The 20113-nt window shown below is 33.6% G+C and overlaps 1 protein-coding gene across 9 annotated transcripts in view; it reads left to right on the plus strand.

Moving 5' to 3' along the window:
- The window catches only part of LOC145303651 (uncharacterized), a 637407-nt gene that overhangs the window by 605742 nt on the left and 11552 nt on the right, over positions 1-20113 (plus strand). For 8 of the 9 annotated variants that reach the window (XM_080145214.1, XM_080145212.1, XM_080145215.1 and 5 more), the window contains one exon: positions 783-1068. The exons of the other annotated variant lie outside the window; for it this stretch is intronic. In XM_080145214.1, the coding sequence (XP_080001340.1) occupies positions 783-959 (177 nt within the window). In that variant the 3' untranslated portion in view covers positions 960-1068. The remainder of the gene's footprint in view (positions 1-782; positions 1069-20113) is intronic. 9 annotated transcript variants of the gene reach the window in all.

Here is a 20113-nt window from a genome sequence, read left to right on the forward strand (position 1 = left end):
GAAAATTGTTCAATATACCAGATAGAGCAAATAAATCATAATTTAGTAATTTCCTTAACCCATGACTGTTCAAAAACTCATGGGTTAAGGAAATATGCTTATCAAAATGTATTCTTTGTTTTGCATATAATAAAAATTCTATATTTAAAATTTAACCATTTCAAATCATAAAATTTAAAGTACTAAATTATGATATATATATATATAGTCATTCATATACGGTACTGTTTCGCTGTTTCACAGCTCATCAGTGCGGCTAAACACACACACGCACACATATATATATATAATGACGTAATACATATCTATGCTTTTTACTCCTATTATTTTAAGCATTTTAAATAGGCATTCCATTTATGCTGTAGCCACCCACCTCTCATGTAAATAAAATAGCGAATGCTGAACGTGTTGAATTTAGATTACTATGGATATGACCAGTATGTAAGAACAGAGAAAACATATCAATCTATGACCCCAATAGCTATGAGTTAAATTCTCCACAACAACAGTGTGTGTGTGTGTGTGTGTGTGTGTGTGTGTGTGTGTGTGTGTGTGTGTGTGTGTGTGTGTGTGTGTGTGTGTGTTTCAGATTTTTCAGGCCACATAGCTGTTACACTATACCCTGAGACTGAGGACGACACAGAGATACTTTGATTTTGGTTAAAACCACTGATCCATTTCTGAATGATTTTCTTATCTTAGACAAATTTTATGCTTCGTTGTCAATACTACGACATGCGCTGGCAAATTACATCGTAGCATTTTTCTCGTTTATCTTTCAGATAAAGATTCCAGTTCCGTGTTATCAGTGGAATCGTCTAGTTACCAAGGAAATTCTTTCCATGACGACATTAATTAAAACCTATCATTTTCAGCTAATTATCCATCGCTACAAAATCGGCACACGGATAATTACAAACAATCAAAGATGGTGGACAAAAATTAAAGATGCCCGCTAATCATCATTTCAACTGGACGGAGACATTTTAATTGTTCTTGAATACAAATGCAAATTAATTTTTTAAATGAAACTGGAAAACAAGAAGAAAGGAAATTGTGGCTGCAAAGGTAAAGATGTTGATTCTTTGACTTAAGTCATAAGCTTACTTCAGTTTGGCGTCTTTTTTCTTTATCTGCGATAATCTGATTAGAAATAACTTTCAGCTCCCTCCTTCTGTCTGTCTGTCTGTCTGTCTGTCTGTCTGTCTGTCACTCTCACAATTCACAATCCTTTCTGTAGTCCATCATCATCATCATCATCATCATCATCATCATCAGCAGCAGCAGCAGCAGCAGCAGCAGCAGCAGCAGCAGCAGCAGGGAGGTGACCGTGGCTAAGTGGTTAACAACACGGACTGACAATCTGAGTGTGCCAAATTTGAATCCAGTTCATTCAACAGAAAGACTTTCACTTAGGGATATTGGCAATCTTCCTGTAATCTCTCTTTTAAGTACCCGAAGTACTGAACAGAATTTTAACTTTCTTTTTTCTACTTTGGGTGAGAGGGGGTGTTACCGCTCATTAATACATGGAGGCCAATCTAGTATATAAGTTAATAAGATGGTGAGATAATATAATCAGTAATGGTAGAACGTGGGTAGAACTAGATTATTTGGGAGAAACGTTCAACATGAACTTATTCTCATTAGATTTTAAAATGACTATGCTAAAAAGATATCAAGGAAACGAATGCCAGTAATAAAGAAATGAATGAATGATGCTCAACATCATCATCATCATTATTATCTGTGGTACAATTATTATCTGTCGCACATAATTAAATCTTGTAGCTAACTTGCGCCTGACTGTACTTGTGGGGAGGCAAACACAAACTCAGCGAGTGCACAGTTGTAAAGGCTGAGGCTGTCAGCCTTTGGGTGATTGACAACTATTTTGTGTAAACGAATGGAAAGAGGTGATAAGAGGTCACGCCTGCTTGCTGACAATCGAATTTAAAACAATGTTCAAATGTTATGTATGCATTCTCACTATCTCTCTTTCTTTCTCTCTTTCTTTCTTGCACTCTCTTTCTCTCTCTTTCAATGGAGAAAGAGAGGAGAATTAAATTGCATTGTTTTAACGGTTGAAGCTAAGATACTGAGCAGATGGGTCGCGTGATTTGGTGCTCATAGCAAGTGACAACAGACGTGGATCTACAGTCACTGATTTTAAAATGCCCCTTAAATGTAAAATAAATAATTCTATATTTTTATTTTAAAAATGCCTTGTTTGCTGTTTTGTACAAGCGTTCAATTTCAGCAAGCGGTCTCTGCCATCAAGAATGATAAAATATTGCCCGTTATGATGCCGACCTAAAAGACCAGAGACGAGACCCACTAGCAGATCTAGCCGACGTCAAATCAACTCTAATCACCCTAGTGGTTCATCTTTGATATTTCTATAATCCATGTGTCTATTGTTTATTCCCCTGTGGAGTTGGTTGCCATAACAGGACATAACAGCAGTTTAAGAAATGTCCCCACGACAAACCAAGTAACTCTCCCCGGCAAACGATTGTGTCGTCATCATCATCATCATCATCATCATCATCATCATCATCATCATCATCATCATCATCATCACATTCGATTTTTACATGCTTCCATACACTGGATGGCTTTAAGAAATTGACTTTCCAAAAATCTATATCTGGCCAGGTATTTATTTATCCCTCTTCTTCTCAAGTGCATTTTTATCACTTTCTCTCATATTTTCCTTGCCTTACCTTGTGAACTGGACTTGCTGTCTTAACTGTTCTACATCTACTAATCTAAGAACTCACACCCATTCTTTCAACGTGGCCATACCATCGACATCTCTTTTTCTGAACACATTTCCCTATAATGTCCAGATTTAATCTTCCTCTAAAATCATCGGAATTAAGTCTATCTTTAAGACTCACCTTACACATCCATCGTATCTTTCTCAAATCATTTCTCTTTATGCAACACATGTCCTCAATCCTCACAAACCATATTTGCTATAAATAAACTTTGCCTCTGACTTATCTACCAAGTTTCAGTCATGAATGTTAGACAGTTTTTGTTATATTGCCGTACAATGATATGGAGGGACACTTTGGTGACTATCTCATCAGTAGGAGATGTAATTCTGAATGGGATCCAAACTTACAAGATTTTAAAACTTTATCTGTAGGGTTATATCAAAGACTAGCATGCCGTCCGGTATTTCCCAGTTATAAATTATGCTTAAATATATTTTAATTAATGCAGATTTCGTATTTATTATTATTATTATTATTATTATTATTATTATTATTATTATTATTATAGAGCCAATTCTCTATTGATTAATATATTGTACCCAATATATAGTAGTAACCCCCCCCCCCCGAGTGTGGCCCGGTCATAAAATATGCTTAAATATATATTTTAATTTAATGCAAATTTCGAATTTATTAATATAGAGCTAATACTCTGTTGGTTAGATACATTATATATTATATATTATACCCAATTTATAGTATTGATTTCAAAAGTTAAAAAAAAATATGAGTTGGGTGTCATCAATTAGAATCGAAATCAAAACATATAGTTCTCCAGTCTTACTCATTATCATCTATGCTACATTCATAGATATATAAAAACTTTTAAAAAATAACTTTGTTTAGTCTACAAATGTATATTTGCACATGTAGCCTGCCAAGCTCCAAATTTTTAAAAAATTTGACCTCTTAGCAGCTACTTTTTTGCAACAAAAACAAATCGAGATACTTCCACAGGTTCATATTTTTATATATCAAGTTCAAAATCGGTAGACCGAAAATTAAGAGTAGTTTGGTACAGACCGTTCTTCACACAGACAGACAAAGTCACTTATATATATATATATATATATATATATATATATATATATATATATATATATATATATATATATACACAGGGTGACCCCAAAAACGGGCCCCGTGTACACTTATGATATCTCCATTATTTATTCACCGATGACCTCATTTTACAGGACATGGCAGAATCAACGACCGTGAGTACACCAAGACCCCAGTAAGAGCTGGGACAAAGAATACACTGTGTTAAATTTTACTGCAAGACAGGCTCGTTTAAGAAAACCCAGGACAGTTTCATGCGTCAGTTCAAATGTGAAAAGGCTCCATCCAAAAGTAGAATTCAGAACTGGGTGGACCACTTCGAGAAGTATGGGACCGTGGAGAACCTGAAGCTGCCAGAGAGAACCGTCCAAGCCACTTGGGACGTCCCAAGAAGCAAACAGCCGAGCTGGTCGAAAGAGTGAGAGAGTCTCTCCAGCAGAGTCCGAAATGCTCTGTGCGTAAGCGAAGTCAGTCCCTCGGTATGTCCCATGAGACTTGCAGGAGAGTGCTGGTGAACCATATCAGGGCTTACCCATACATAATACAGACACTGCAGACCCTTAGAGCCTCAGACAAGAAGCAGAGGAGGGCTATGGCAGTCAAGATTCTCAAGAAGATCGAGGAGACACCAAGTTTCCTTAACCTCCTTTGGACCTCAGATGAAGCCCACTTCCATCTTGATGGAAAGGCGAACTCCAACAATGAAGTAGCCACCAAGCCCCTGCACTCTCCTAAGTGCATGGTGTGGGCTGCAATCTTGGCCAGAGGCATCATCGGACCAATCTTCACTGAAGAATCTGGCACAGCAGTGAGAGTCACCAAGGAGCAGTATGTGGAGGTCCTCAAAACCTTCAAGAGTGAGCTCCAGATCCAGACCATCTACCCGTTGCTCATGAGCAAGTTCTGGTTCCAGCAGAATGGAGCAAGTTCTCACACCTCAAACCTGTCCCGAGATTGGCTGAAAAAGAACTTCGGAGGCCGAGTGATCAGTCTCAAGACTGATTTTGAGTGGGCACCCCATAGCCCGGACCTAAGCCCCCCAGATTTTTTTCTTTGGGGCTATCTTAAGGACAGAGTCTATGCAGGGAGACGCAGAACCATCACGGAACTCAAGGAAGCCATCAGAGAGGAGATGAGAGCCATTACCAATTCGGTCTGTAAGAACGTCATGGACAACTTCGTGCTGCGCCTCAAGAAATGCACGGAGCTAAATGGAGGCCATCTAGAACATATGCTGTAGAACCAAGAAAAAAGGCCTAAGACCCTAGTGTTTTGATGTGATGTTTTTATCCTAGAGTAAATTTTATCCTGTGAACACAGTTGTTCGCTATTTCTTTCCTACAGTTTAATAGATGTTGGGGTTCTTTAAAGTATAAGATAGCAAATTTTTCATGAAGGCATAATCTACATGGATCGTCTAGGTCTCTACATGTGTTTGCTTATCTTACTATTTTCCATTTGACTACTGGCGAACATCCGCTTTCATTGAGTTCCCAGTATTTGTTTGCTAGAGTTGTTTTCATTCATTTTTTTTTATTGAATGTACTTTTGTGGTCATAATATCGAGTTTTGAAATCTAAGGAAGTCATACCTACGTAATATTTCTTGTTATTCGCCATATATATTTTATAACTACCTACGTATTGAGCACTGCTGAAGTAAATACTTAAAGTATAATTTATACTTTCGTATATTAATTTATGTGATTAAATGAAGTAGTTATATATGTCTGTATATATACTTTTACTTGGGAATTCCTCCTTATCAAGGCCCAGAGGCTACTCGAGGATAAGAGTTAATAAATGTAAGATGGTAGTGTATTAATCGTTAATGGTGAAAATTGGGTAGAATTTCATTATTCATGGGGATGGCTCGATAAGAACTTGTTTACATTGGATTTGAAGGCTACTATCCCGACGATTAATCTACCACTTAGCAGATAATAGCGCTATCAAACGACACCTAACCTTTCACAACAAAAACCTACAATCATCCGAAATAAGAAATATTTTTACACTAAAATTAGATATCTTAACAACTGCACACGAAGACTTAAATTACTAGAAGCTATAATAATTAAAAAAAACTACAGTATTTTATCAACAGAATCGCATTTAATATTTAGACAAATATACTAACTGTAATCAACAATTAATAATAAATAAATAAATATAAAATAAAAAAATAAGAAAATCAAAATTAAAAATAAATGATTCATCCCTACCCATCCTACACCTACGTATATAACCAATATATAATAAAATCGAATGAACTATAAATATATCCAAGCCTCGATAAAGAACGGCAACAACAACCACTCTTGAGGATGATCGGAAGTTCCAATGGAAAACGCTAGAGAATATGGCTAAACAACAATCACTGGGCGCCATACTATTTAACCTCCCAGCTGAAACAAAAAAGATCGCTCGGCAAATAGAAAAGATCACCAGCAAAATTGAAAAAAAGACGAACTCAGTCGTGTTTAATCAGACATGCATAAATAATGACTTGCTGCCAAAGTATGTATAGCCATATTCCAAATTATTGAGCGTCAATGAAAAATCGAAATTATGATTCCAACTTATATATTTCAAGGTTAACAATATTCGAGTAAACATTAATAAATCTATTTTAACAACAATCAATATTTGGCATGTCCTCCTTTTGACTTCATAACAGCTTTTATTCATTTTTGCATGTTATTGGCTAAATTGTTGCAGGTGGCAGGATCTATTTTCTGCCACTTTTCATGAAGTTTAGCCTCTAATTCTTTTTTTGATGAACATTTGTGCATTCTCACTCTTTTCCCTAGATGGGGCCAGAAAGTTTCAATGGGATTTAGGTCTGGGGATTAAGGGGGCAAGTTCATCATTGTAATCCCTTTTTTTCTCAAACCAACCCATTGAAACTTTTGACATATGACATAGGGCATTGTCTTGTTGGAAGATTACATCACTTGGAATGTTATTATTAGATATTTTAGTCAAAGAGATTTGATAAATGTTAGCATGTTAGTGTAAATTGTGCCCTCACATTCGTACAACCGTCCAGTGCCTGAAGAAACCATGCAGCCCCAACCAATTATGCTTCTTCCTTCAAATTTGACAGTTGGAAGTTGGAACCACACAATCAGGATGAAATGCCTCTCTTCCCTACGGCGAACAAAAACCGCTCCAGAGGTGACAAAAAATCTGATGAAAAAAAATGAGAATTTGCTACAATTTTTGAATAATTGTTATGAATGTGTATTCGCATAAAAATTTCAATCGTTCCTTTCAAGGTTTAGGAAATAAAAGCTGCTAATTTACCTTTAAGGTACTTTCGTCAGACCAAAAAAATTTGGTCCAATCATCAGGTGTTCAATTTTCATGTTTTTTGCAAATTCCAATCGTTTTTCTTCTTGGCCTGAGACAAGTATGTCTTTTTCCTTGCTTTGCACCATTCACTAAGTGGAAAAATCTTCTAACACAATTTTATCAACAGCTAAACTACTCGAATCATCAATATTTTACTGGACTATTTCATTTGCATCTATACATCTGACAAATCATTTCTTTCTTTGGGTTGTATCACATTTTTTTTATTTTTCTTCATCGAACCTGGGCTTCATTTGGAATATCCTTTTAACCTATACATTTTGGCATTATTATAAGCTTTCATACAAATATGACTTCTTGCATAATTTATAGTTTTCAATTTATATGCTAACTACAAAAATTTATAGTCTGCCTATAAATATCATTTTGCTAACTTCTTTACTTTGAGGATAAGACTCATTCTTTAAAACTCCATGGAATAATGAAAATTTTTAAGAATTTGTATTCTTTGTCGAATCGTAAATTGTTGAAATTTCTAATTTACAGGGTTTATATTGAATTCATATACACACACACACACACACACACACACACACACACACACACACACACACACACACACACTAGCAGAGAGACCCGACGCTGGCCCTGGGGTTTGAATGTTGATTAACAAATTTTTCACACTAGTCCACAATACATATTAATATACATTGTAATGTAGAGAATCTACTGTTGATTTTCTAAAATTATTTTTATGTATGAATTAAAGTTTAAATTTAAGTATGAATAAAAGTTTTATGTATGAATTAAAGTTTAAAATGAAAAAGTCAAGTATCATAGTTCAGTTATGCTCTAAATAGAATTGTTCATTTCGAAGACGCTCTTATCATATCAAAGAACCTAGTGTTGATTTTGTATGTCGGGCCTTTCAGCTTGTGTGGTGATAAAATTTCTCAAATGCACTTGTGATGTTAGGCTATGTAAGGCGTTAACTTTGGTCAAAATCGCCTGTTCTTTCTTTCATTGGATTGTTTTCGTGTATCAGTTATCGATACTTATCAAAGACATTCCGATACAAAACATATCTAAGAACACTGACATAAATAAAGTATGTTTGTATGAAATTTCATAAAAATCGGCCCAGCCCTTTCAGAGTCCATAAGAAACGAACTCGCATGCACACACGCACACACACACACAGACACACACACAGAGTTCCTTTTACATAATATATATATATATATATATATATATATATATATATATATATATATAGAGAGAGAGAGAGAGAGAGAGAGAGAGAGAGAGAGAGAGAGAAGGAGAGGAATAAAAAAGGAACAAAGCAAGCTATGTTTCGTCTTTATTGCAAGACTTTTAGGAGAGAAATATTGCCAGTCATGGCAATAAGCGAAAATTAAAATACCCTTTGTACCCTTTCCTCCCTCTTTTAACCCTTCCTCCTTCTTTTAACAGAAACTTGATTTTTGTAATTAATTTAAACCCATACGAACCATTATTTTCGCTTATTACCAGTCATGGCAAGATTTCTTTTCTCAAAATTATAAAAGGTCTGGAACCTTTTTAATTTTTCTATTTTAATTTTTCTTGCCTGATGAAATCAAATATGATTGAAACGGTCTGCACATCGTAGCAAGATATAACTGTATTTAGATAAAGAATAAAAAATATATAATTTGCTCTCTTTGATGGAGTACTATCAACGACCCTTGTTGAAATTCAATTATTCTTAATTTTTCGATATCTTCCTACCTGAAATATATATATATATATATATATATATATATATATATATATATATATATATATATATATATATATATATATATATAAGAGAAGGGGAGAGAGAGGAAGAGAGATGGACTTTATTAAAAAAGCGGCAATTGTTGCCATCACATGTGTTCCTATTTACTTTCCTCTCTCTCCTTTGGCAGAATTAGATACAAAGTCAGGTATTAATGTGGAGAAAAACTAGTTCCCCAAAATGGGACGCTCTGATTGGGATCAAAATGTAAAATTACTTAGATTATTTAGAGTAAATTAATTTTTTCTTTGAAAAGGACAGAAAGCTGCTACACGTTGATCTGTCAATATTATTGTTGATTGGCTAATTAAAAAAATATTGAAAAGAAAAAGAAGTCGTGTAAATATTTACAGGAATATTTTGGTTTATTTTTTTTTTTTGCATTTAAAAGAAATGAAAAAAATTCTTGTTATCTCTATTATTATATAAATAAAACTGTGTGCGTTTGTGTGTGTTTGCGAGTTCCTTCCCTATGGACTCGAAAACTACTGGGCCGATTATTATGAGGTTTCACACAAAAGTACTTTATGCATCTGGCAGTGTTCTTAGATAAGTTTTGTATCCTTTGATATATTTTATATCAGAATGTCTTTGATAAGTATCAATAACTGATAATCGAAATAATCTGCTGAAAAAAAGAACAGATGATTTTGACCAAAGTTAAGGCCTTACACAGCCTAACATTACAACATATAAAATCAAGAGTATGTTCTTTGATATGACAAGGACGCATTTGAAATGAATGTTTCTAGTTTTTTATTTTTTATTACATTTTCACCCCAAACAAGGCACATTGCCACTTTGATGTAGGGGGCTACTATTAGGGACCCAGGCTACAGGGGTACTAGGTGGGGAGTTGGGCAGCAAGATGTCGGTTCACGTTACACTTGAACTTCTGCATGTCAGTACAGTTGGGGAAGCAGGGACCTGGAAGGGAATTCCAAAGTCTAGCGGTTCTGTGGAAGAAACTACTGGAATAGAAGGCTCTCTTACATCTAGGGATCTCTACTATGAAGGGGTGGGATTGTACTGCTTGTCGGGTTTGTCAGGGGTATTTACGTAGAGGGGATACAAGTGCTTGCAGCTCGTCGGAACATACACCGTTAAAGTACTTGTAGAACAGGCAGAGGGATGCTACATTTCGTCGATGGGACAGAGGCTGAAGCCTGGATGACAGTTCAGGACCTATTAGTTGGCGGCTCTCTTTTGAACCTTGTCTAGGAGTGAGAGACTAGTAGCAGATGCACCAGCCCAAATATGACAACAATACTCCACACATGGGCGAATAGTGGCCTTATTGAGGTATAGGATACTTTCAGGGGTCAGTAGCTTTCTAGCACGGTAGAGAGAACCTACCTTTTTTGCAGCGGTTCTGGCAATGCTCTCATGTTTCCTGTAAACGTTAGGCTGAGGAATTTAAAAGATGTGCTTTCAGATAAAGAGTCTTTGGCCATTGCTATTGGTGATAGAGAAGGTTTCTTGTAGTTATTGAAGGAAACAAGTTTAGTCTTGGCAGCATTGAATGTGACCATCCATTTTAGCCCCCATTCCACTACAAATTGGATTCTGTTTAAGGTACAATTATACCGTGATACTTGACTTTTAATTTTAAACTTTAATTCAAGCCATTATATATAAAAATAATTTTATAAAATCAGCAGTAAGTTTTGTACAGTGTAATGTAGATGACAATGTACTGTGGACTAAGTCACTTCAGGAAGGCATGAGAACCTTCCCCTTGATGTACCACAATGGGCCTTGAACTAGAGTAAGCAATCAGTTGATTTGATTGAAAAATGGGCGATTTTACCAATTTCGATGACAATAACAATATGGGTGTGTTAAACATTCGTTGATCATCATTTAATTCCGGGGAACGTCATGTCTCCCTGCTGGTATTTTTTTTTTTTTTTTTTTAATATTTTATTGATTTGCAGAGAACAAAATAAATTAAGGAAAGGATCTATTCTTAAAATGCGTCCATTCAATTTGCAAGTTCAATGATGAAAATGCTTTCTAAATCTTAAATGTTACAGACAAACGGAAATGATATTTCAAACTTAAGCTTGACATACATGCGGAAATGATATTTCATAATTAGCCATAACAGAACAACGAAAATTATATTGCAAACTTAAACATGACAGACTGACGAAAATCCTATTTCCCATATAAGCGGTACAGGTTAAAATTATATTGCAAACTTAATCCTTTAATACTTTAAACATGATAGACTGACGAACAATTTAAGCGATAAAATGATAAAAATGCTATTTATATACTACATGAACATTATAGACAGACAAAAATTATATTTAAAATGTAAACATAACAAACTAGCAAAATGTTATTTTATACATAAGAATTACAGACAGATGAAATGTGACAAACAAAAATAACATTTCAAACAGAAGATGGACAGATTAGAGAAAATAACATTTCAAACAGAAGATTGAAAGACCAATAAAAATAACATTTTAAACAGAAGATTGACAGACCAATGAAAATAACATTTCAAAATAGAATATTGACAGATCAACAGCAATAGCAGTTTAAACAGAAGATTGACAGACTAATGAAAATAACATTGAAGAAAAAAAGATTGACAGACCAATGAAAATAACATTTCAAACAGAAGATTGACAGATCAACGAAAATAACATTTCAAACAGAAAATTGACAGACCAATGAAAATAACATTTCAAAATAGAATATTGACAGATCAACAGCAATAACAGTTTAAACATAAGATTGACAAACCAATGAAAATAATGTTAAAGAAAAGAAGATTGACAGACCAATGAAAATAACATTTCAAAGAGAAGATTTACAGAACAACAAGGATAACATTTCAAAACAGAAGCTTAACAAACCTACAAAGATAAAATTTCAAACAAAAGCTTGGCAGACCAATAACGATAACGTTTATTATAGAAAATTGACAGACCAATAATGACAACATTTCCAAACGGAAGATTAACAGAACAACAACCATAGCATTTCAAATAGGAGATTGATGGACCAAGGAAAATAACGTTCAAAACAGAAGATTGACAGACCAATGAAAATAACATTTTAAACAGAAAATTGACAAACCAACAACGAAAACATTTCAAACAGAAGATTGACAGACTAGCAAGAATAACATTTCAAACAGAAGATTGACAGACCAGCAAAAATAACGTTTAAAACAGAAGATTGACAAACCAGCGAAAATAATATTTTAAACAGAAGACGGATAGACCAACAAAAATAAGATTTCAAACAGAAGATTAACAGACTAACAAAAATAACATTTCAAACAGAGGATTGACAGACCAAGAAAAATAACATTTCAAACAGAAGATTTTCGGAATAGTGAAAATAACAATTTGAATAGATTGACAGACCAATAAAAATAACATTCCAAACAAAAGATTGACACACCAATGAAAATAACATTTCAAACAGAAGATTGACAGACTAACGAAAAGAATATTTCAAACAGAAGATTGACAAACCAACAAAAATGTTATTTCAAACTGAATCGTTACAGAACGACTGAGAGACAAAGCTTCTCATAGGAGTGCAAGAGGAAATCTAAAAACAAAACAAAACAAAAAACAAAAATCCGGAAAAAATGAAAAAAAAAAAAAATGCAAATAAAACTTTGGAATTTGCCCAAAATATCTATCCGGACTCGTTTGAAAGGAAAACTGGTTGAAACTGGTTTCCATTAAGGTTTTTGTTCTCAAGCAAAAACTTCTTTTGCTTTGCATTTTTAAAACAGACGAACAAAGAGTTCAGTATTGTTGCTTATTCATCAATGGGTCGATTAAATAGTATAGCTAATAAACGAAATAAAGTGTCTGCCTGTCTGTTTGCTAGAACCCCACAAAAAGAAAACAGATTAGATTTCAACAAAAATCCAACAAGTATCAACGACCATATTAAGCTGAGCTAGGTTAGAGCTAAAGGTTATGAAAGGTCAAAGAAGCCATTTTCCAAAGAAACAGTCCTCTAATCAAAACATTGCAAAAGATAGATGGGATCAGAATCAACATTTATCTTATAAGTGTTTCCATGTAAAAATGTTCAGTTTTTTTCTTAAGTTTTGCTGTTTATTTTATTTTTCAATGGATTATGCCTAGGGAGATTGATTCATTTTTATTTTAACTGATGACAATGATGTTTCTTTATTTTTAATTTACTTTCATGTTATACATAACTACTAAAATGAAGGGAAAATTAATGACTTTGTGACCTTTTAAAATTTAAAAGAAATTTGTTAACATTAAAAGTCTCAAGTAGAAAGTCAGTTTTAGCTTTAACATTTTCTGCAAATTATATATTGGCCTTCACTGGAATTTGGGTGGCAACAAACCTCCTCAAGGTCTGTTCTTTTCAGAAAGTTTTGAAAGCTATTTATACCCAATAATTCTATAGAGAATTAAACGACATTTCCTTAACAAAATTATTTGTAGTTTTATTATAATTCGGTTCCAGTAATAAATGAAACGATATCATAATAAGGAAATTACTTTTCAAAATCTTATTTACAAAAGTTGGTAAAATAATAATAATAAATGAAAAAAAAATGCTACTCAAAAATTCCGGGGCAGTATATAGCACAACATTTAATGTTTTAAAAACGATCGTTCAGGCATAAATTCTGAAACTGAACGCAATCAAGACAGCATAGCTTTGCACATAAAAAGGAGTCAATATATTTTAAGATATAGTAATAATTAAGTAAATAAATAAATAAATGACCTGTGTGAAAGCTCCTTGTGAGCCAATAATAATAATAATAATTAATAATAGTAATAATAATAATTAATAATAATAATAACAATAATAATAATAAATAATAATAATAAATAATAATAATAATAATAATAATAATAATAATAATAATAATAAAGCGTTACATGGAACCAAGAACATAAAGCTGCATATCTATAAGTTCTCTATCCCCTCTCACTGCCGCATCACTGCCCCCCCCAAAAAAAAGAGTAATGCCAAATAGCCGAGGAGGGTCAAAGAGGATGGAAAGACCGAGAAAAGACCACTGACCAGACCTCCGCTGGATAAGTGCAAAAAAAACTGGGACCTTGTGGAAGCTTATTGCCACTCAAATTCCAGTGGCGACTAATGGCTGTTAACAGTGAGAAATCAATAGTAAGCAGCTGTTGCGATAACGCAAATTCATTTACAAATGTTACCGAAAGAGATGGAGAGTACTGGAAACCTGAGGAGATTTGTTGTAACTCAGCTTCCAGGGAACACCGCAGGTTGTTTTCAAGGAGAGATCTTTGATAACCTGTGTGAAAGCTCTTTGTGAGCCAATAATAATAAATACAATAGACGAAATGCTGAAACCAGTTGAAATCTTAAGAAAAACACTTGCATGCAGAAACTAAACCACATAAGCGACAAATACAAACCAGCCATATGGAAACTGCAATATAAGTAAAACAAAAAGATAACCCCGCATAGAACCAAGAAAACTGAAACCACAAAAGTGTAAGTTAACTACACCCCTCCCCCCCAAAAAAAAATTGTAGTGGTAGCATCGACTGGCACCACACTAAATAGTTGTGAAGGTTTTAGGAGGATAGAAAGACCGAGGAGAGAAAACATTAACCAGACCTCCATTAGTGTGAAAAGAACAGACCTTGAGGAGGTTTGTTGCCACCCAAATTCCAGTGAAGGCCAATGGGCGTTGCCAACGAGAAGTCAATGGTAAACGCCTGTTGCATTCACGAAAATTCATTTGCAAAGGTTATTGAAAGAGGTGGAAAATCTATGAAAACTTGTTGTCACTCAGACTCCAGGAAACACCACCGGTTATTATCAGTGAGTAATCGCTGATGATAACCTGTGTGAGAACTTCTAATGAATAATAATTTATTTCAACATTTCACTACGATTTCATCAGAAGTGTTTTTCATATTCCTTTTATGAAGAGAAAAAATATGTTGTGATTATTTCCGTTTATCAAATCCCATTAGTGATTGGCATCCTTTCAGGATGAATGCTAGAAAGGATGGAAGTGGAAAATGTTGTTCAATGGAAATGTTTTAGATAACACAATTGGCGATTTAGAAAGCAATTTGAATTATGCAATCATATAAATAAAAATTATGTAAGGAATTTCATCAGAAATTACGTATGCAATCACACACAGACATACACAGACATGCACACGCACACATACACACACACACACACATACAATTATATAAATGCAACTTTGCCTATGTGTATGTGTGTGTGTGTGTGTGTGTGTGTGTGTGTGTGTGTGTGTGTGTGTGTGTGTGTGAGTTCGCTTCTTATAGACTCTGAAACAGCCAAATAGATTTCCTTTAAAATTTACAGAACTTTAGTGTATAAGTCTGGGAGCGATCTTAGTTAAGTTTTTTTTCAAAATACCCGTATAACTACCAATAATCGATAAATTGAAACCGATATTTTAATTTATCTATCATCGATAAAGCCATTTTTTTCCATGTTGTTGCTTAGCAACGATGATAGAATAAGGGGCTGTGAAAATTCTACTGTGGTAAAGTTGACAGCGTGTTTTTTTTTTTTTGTTGGTAGTTTTTATTTTTTTTTGCATGATGTGGTCTGTGGGTTCAAACTCCGCACGTATATTTCTTAATTTTTTTATTAATGCAAAGAATTTTATAAGACTTGTAAATTTACGTGTTTTTTTTTTTTTTGTTTTTTTTTTTTGTGCATGACGTGGTCTGTAAGTTCAAACCCTGCACGAAAACTTCTTAATGTTTCTTTTTCGTTAACTGGAAAGAAGTTTATATAAAATAATTTTATAAAAGAAACAGTAGGTTTTCTAGAGTGCAATGTAGAATTACATATATTTTGGACTAAGTTACTGCATGGACGCATGTGAAGCTTACTCTCCCGGCGATTTCACCGATTTCGATGCCAATAAAAATATAGAAGTGTGAAATATTCGTTGATCATCATTCAATCCTTGGCAACGTCGGGTCTCCCTGCTAGTATGTGTGTGTGTGTGTGTGTTTACATACATAATTTTCAGTTGAAATATATCTCTGCTATTATATAAAAGGAACTTTGTCTATGTGTGTGTGTGTGTGTGTGTGTGTGTGTGTGTGTGTGTGTGTGTGTGTGTGTGTGTGTGTGTGAGTTCATTCTCTATGGACTCGAAAACGGCTAAGCCAATTTTTATGAAATTTCAGACGCAGGTACTTCATGTCCCTGGCAGTGTTCTTAAATACGTCTTGTATCAAAATGTCTTTGATAAATATCAATAATCGATAATCAAAATCTGATGAAAAAAGGATATGAGATTTTGGTATCCAAATAGAATGGTATTCCTTGAATAGAATGAGACGATGTTATTAGGTACCAGATTGATTGAAGATTTCCCAATTCTGTTCGATAGAGCATCCAGAGTAACAGGCAATAATCCTTTGAGAATGGAAAATCTTAGATTGATTGTGTCTCATTTTTTGGTGGTACAAGATCTGTAGAAAGATGTTCTTTTTTTTTATTACATTTTCACCCCAAACAAGGCACATTGCCACTTTGATGTAGGGGGCTACTATCAGGGACATAACCTACAGGGGTACTATGTGGGAAGTTGGGCAGCAAGATGTCGGTTCACGTTACACTTGAACTTCTGCATTTCAGTACAGTTGGGGAAGCACGAACCTGGAAGGGAGTTCCAAAGTCTAGCGGTTCTGGGGAAGAAACTACTGGAGTAGAAGGCTCTCTTACATCTAGGGATCTACTGTGAAGGGGTGGGAGTGTACTGCTTGTCGGGTTTGTCGGGGGGTATTTACGTCGAGGGGGTACAAGTGCTTGCAGTTTGTTTGAGCATTTACCGTTAAAGTACTTGTAGAACAGGCAGAGGGATGCTAAACTTCGTTGATGGGACAGAGGCTGAAGCTTAGATGACAGTTCAGGACCTATTAGGTTGGCGACTCTCTTTTGAACCTTGTCTAGGAAAGAGTGACTAGTAGCAGATGCACCAGCCCAAATATGACAACAATACTCCATACATGGGCGAATGGTGGCCTTATAGAGGTACAGGATATTTTCAGGTGTTAGTAGCTTTCTAGCACGGTAGAGAAAGCCTATCTTCTTCGCAGCGGTCCTGGCAATGCTTTCAATGTAAATTTTTTGACTCATGTTTCCTATGAACGTTAGGCCGAGGAGTTTAAAAGATGTACTTTCAGATAAAGAGTCTTTGGCCATTGCTATTGGTGGTAGAGAAGGTTTCTTGTAGTTATTGAAGGAAACAAGTTTAGTCTTGGCAGCATTGAATGTGACCATCCATTTTTGTCCCCATTCCACTAGAGATTGAAGGTCATCCTCTAGTATTTCTGCCATTTCTTTAGATATGTGTTCACTTGTTTTCCTGTTGTGTCTGTTATAGAACGTACTGTCATCAGCATATATACCTATTTCACAGACAATTTTGTCAGGGAAGTCATTTATGAATATTAGCAATAATAGAGGTCCAAGAATAGACCCCTGAGGCACTCCTGCATTTATATCTTATTGTTTAGATGTGCGACCATCAAGGACAACCTGGATTTTTCTCCTAAGAAGGATTTAATTATGTTAAGTATTCTTCAAGTGATACCATATGATCTGACCTTCATGCCATACCCTGTCAAAAGCCTTAGATATATCTAGAACTACCACTCTACCCTCTCCTGCTTTGTCAAGTGAATGAATGCACTCTTTTATAAAGTAAAATCCGACTGTTCAAAATGAATATTCCAGTTATCTAAAATATTCATGATGAAATCAAAATAATTGAAATTTAAAACGGTTTGAATTTTTTAATTTTAAGAGTGGATTTAAAATAAAGATAAGAAAAATCGAGACTTCAAAAATAAACGGTCAGTTTTTTTGTTGTTGCTTGTTTCAACCCTTATTTTCTTTCTCAATGTCCATTAAAAAGATTTAATCTTTAATATATTTTCTGTTTCTGCTGAATAGCAAAATTATATCATACCAGGTTTAATATTTTGCTAATGACTTCCCTCTGAGGAGATGAGCCTACATCGAAAATCCATGAAGTAAAGAAAATTAATTTTAATTACGTATTATTATATTAGAGTAATATTAAATTTTTGTTTTGAAAAATTATATTTTTCAGAGTGAAATTTAAACATACAAGACTGTACAATTTTATTTTGCTCTATCTAGTATATTAAGCAAATCTTTTGGCCTGGGATTATCTTATATAAATATATTACCTCCCAAAAATATTTTGTAAGACTTGATAGCACAAGATTCATAAATCTGTGATCTCATTCACCTCATTATTCTGATATATCTGTATATATATATATATATATATATATATATATATATATATATATATATATATATATATATATATATATCTTCCACCAGACTATCCATTCATGTGTAATCACCTTTTTCTTTACCATATTCCCTCTGCTTAACTTATTTTGTTTTCAAGTAAGATCTTTGACTTACTTGTTGTTTCATCAAATACTTCTGCATGCAAAATACGATCCCGCATTTTGCTAATTCCTACCCTCTGATGAGAAGGAGAGTATTTCTTTGAAACTCCACGGATTAAGGACTATCTATTTATCTAGTGTTTCCTTTTCAGATTAAATATGTTTTTAACTCATTTCAAAGTGTTTTTTAACATATTTTATTAACTGTTTGTTCATATATATATATATACTGGCAGTTCAGCTCGGCTTTGCTCGAGCCCTATATACTGTTCATAACTTTATGTGCATATATATATATATATATATATATATATATATATATATATATATATATATATATTAAAAAGTTTGACTCATATCCAGGTAACCTACATCTATAATTTCAAATGTTTCGATCGAAAATTGGCAGAGGAGTTTGGTAGAGTCTGAAAAGGTCAACTCTTACAACTTTAACCTCTTCGCAGCAAAAATCTTCGGCCCCAAACTGATTACAAAGCTTGTTGCGTGTCTGAATACCCTTTATGTAAAATTTCAAATGTTGGGACCCAAATTGGTTGAATAGTTTGCTAGAGACCTCAAAGGTCAAGTCTTTTGAATTTTTACCCCTTAGCAGCCAAATTTTCAGCCAAAAACGAATTAACAAGCTTGCCCTATGTCTGAATACATTTTATGTAAAATTTCAACTGTTTAGACCAAAAACTGTCTGAGTAATTTGGTAGAGACCGCAGAGGTCACATTGTTTTAACTTTGACCCAAATTTTAAGCCCATAACTTCTATTGTTTTGGCTCAAATCGAATTAAAAATGTTTGATCCATGTCCAACTAACCTACATCTAAAATTTCAAGTGTTTAGGATTAAAATTGGTGGAGGAGTTTGGTAGAATTTTCAAAGGAAAAAATCGTTGAATTTTGACCTCTCAACAGCCAAATTTCTGCCCGAAAGCTGATTAAAAAGATTTTCACAACTATCAATACCCGTTATATCAAATCTCGAGTCTGTAGACTGAAAATTGAAAAAAGAGTTTAATAGGGAAAAGTACACAAACAGGCATAGAATTTTACTTTTATAGATATATAGATTTGTTCAATTTCTCTTTGAAGCTGATTTATAATGCTACAATTATTGATCTTCTATCTTCTGTATTAATATACCTCTAAGTAAATACACCTATCGAGTTTACCATATATCTTCAGTACTTTGCGCAGAGCACTTTCAAAGCATTCCTACATTAATTGAAACTTTGATCTTTTAGACCTCTCGTCTATTACTTATATATATATATATATATATATATATATATATATATATATATATATATATATATATATATATACTGTAAATATATACATATATATATATACATATATATATATACTGTAGATATTTTATATATATATACATATAATGTAAATATATACATATATATATATATACAGTAAATATATATATATATATATATATATATACTGTAAATATATACATGTATATATGTACTATAAATATATACACATATATACTGTATATATATATATATATGTATATATATATATGTATATATATATATATATATATATATATAGACTGTATATATATACTTACTGTATATATATACATATATATATATACTGAAAATATAAACATAAATATATATATAT

The sequence above is a fragment of the Euprymna scolopes genome, chromosome 19 (genome assembly GCF_053919585.1).
Source record: "Euprymna scolopes isolate OS-2025 chromosome 19, ASM5391958v1, whole genome shotgun sequence".
Taxonomy (NCBI): Eukaryota; Metazoa; Mollusca; class Cephalopoda; order Sepiida; family Sepiolidae; genus Euprymna; species Euprymna scolopes.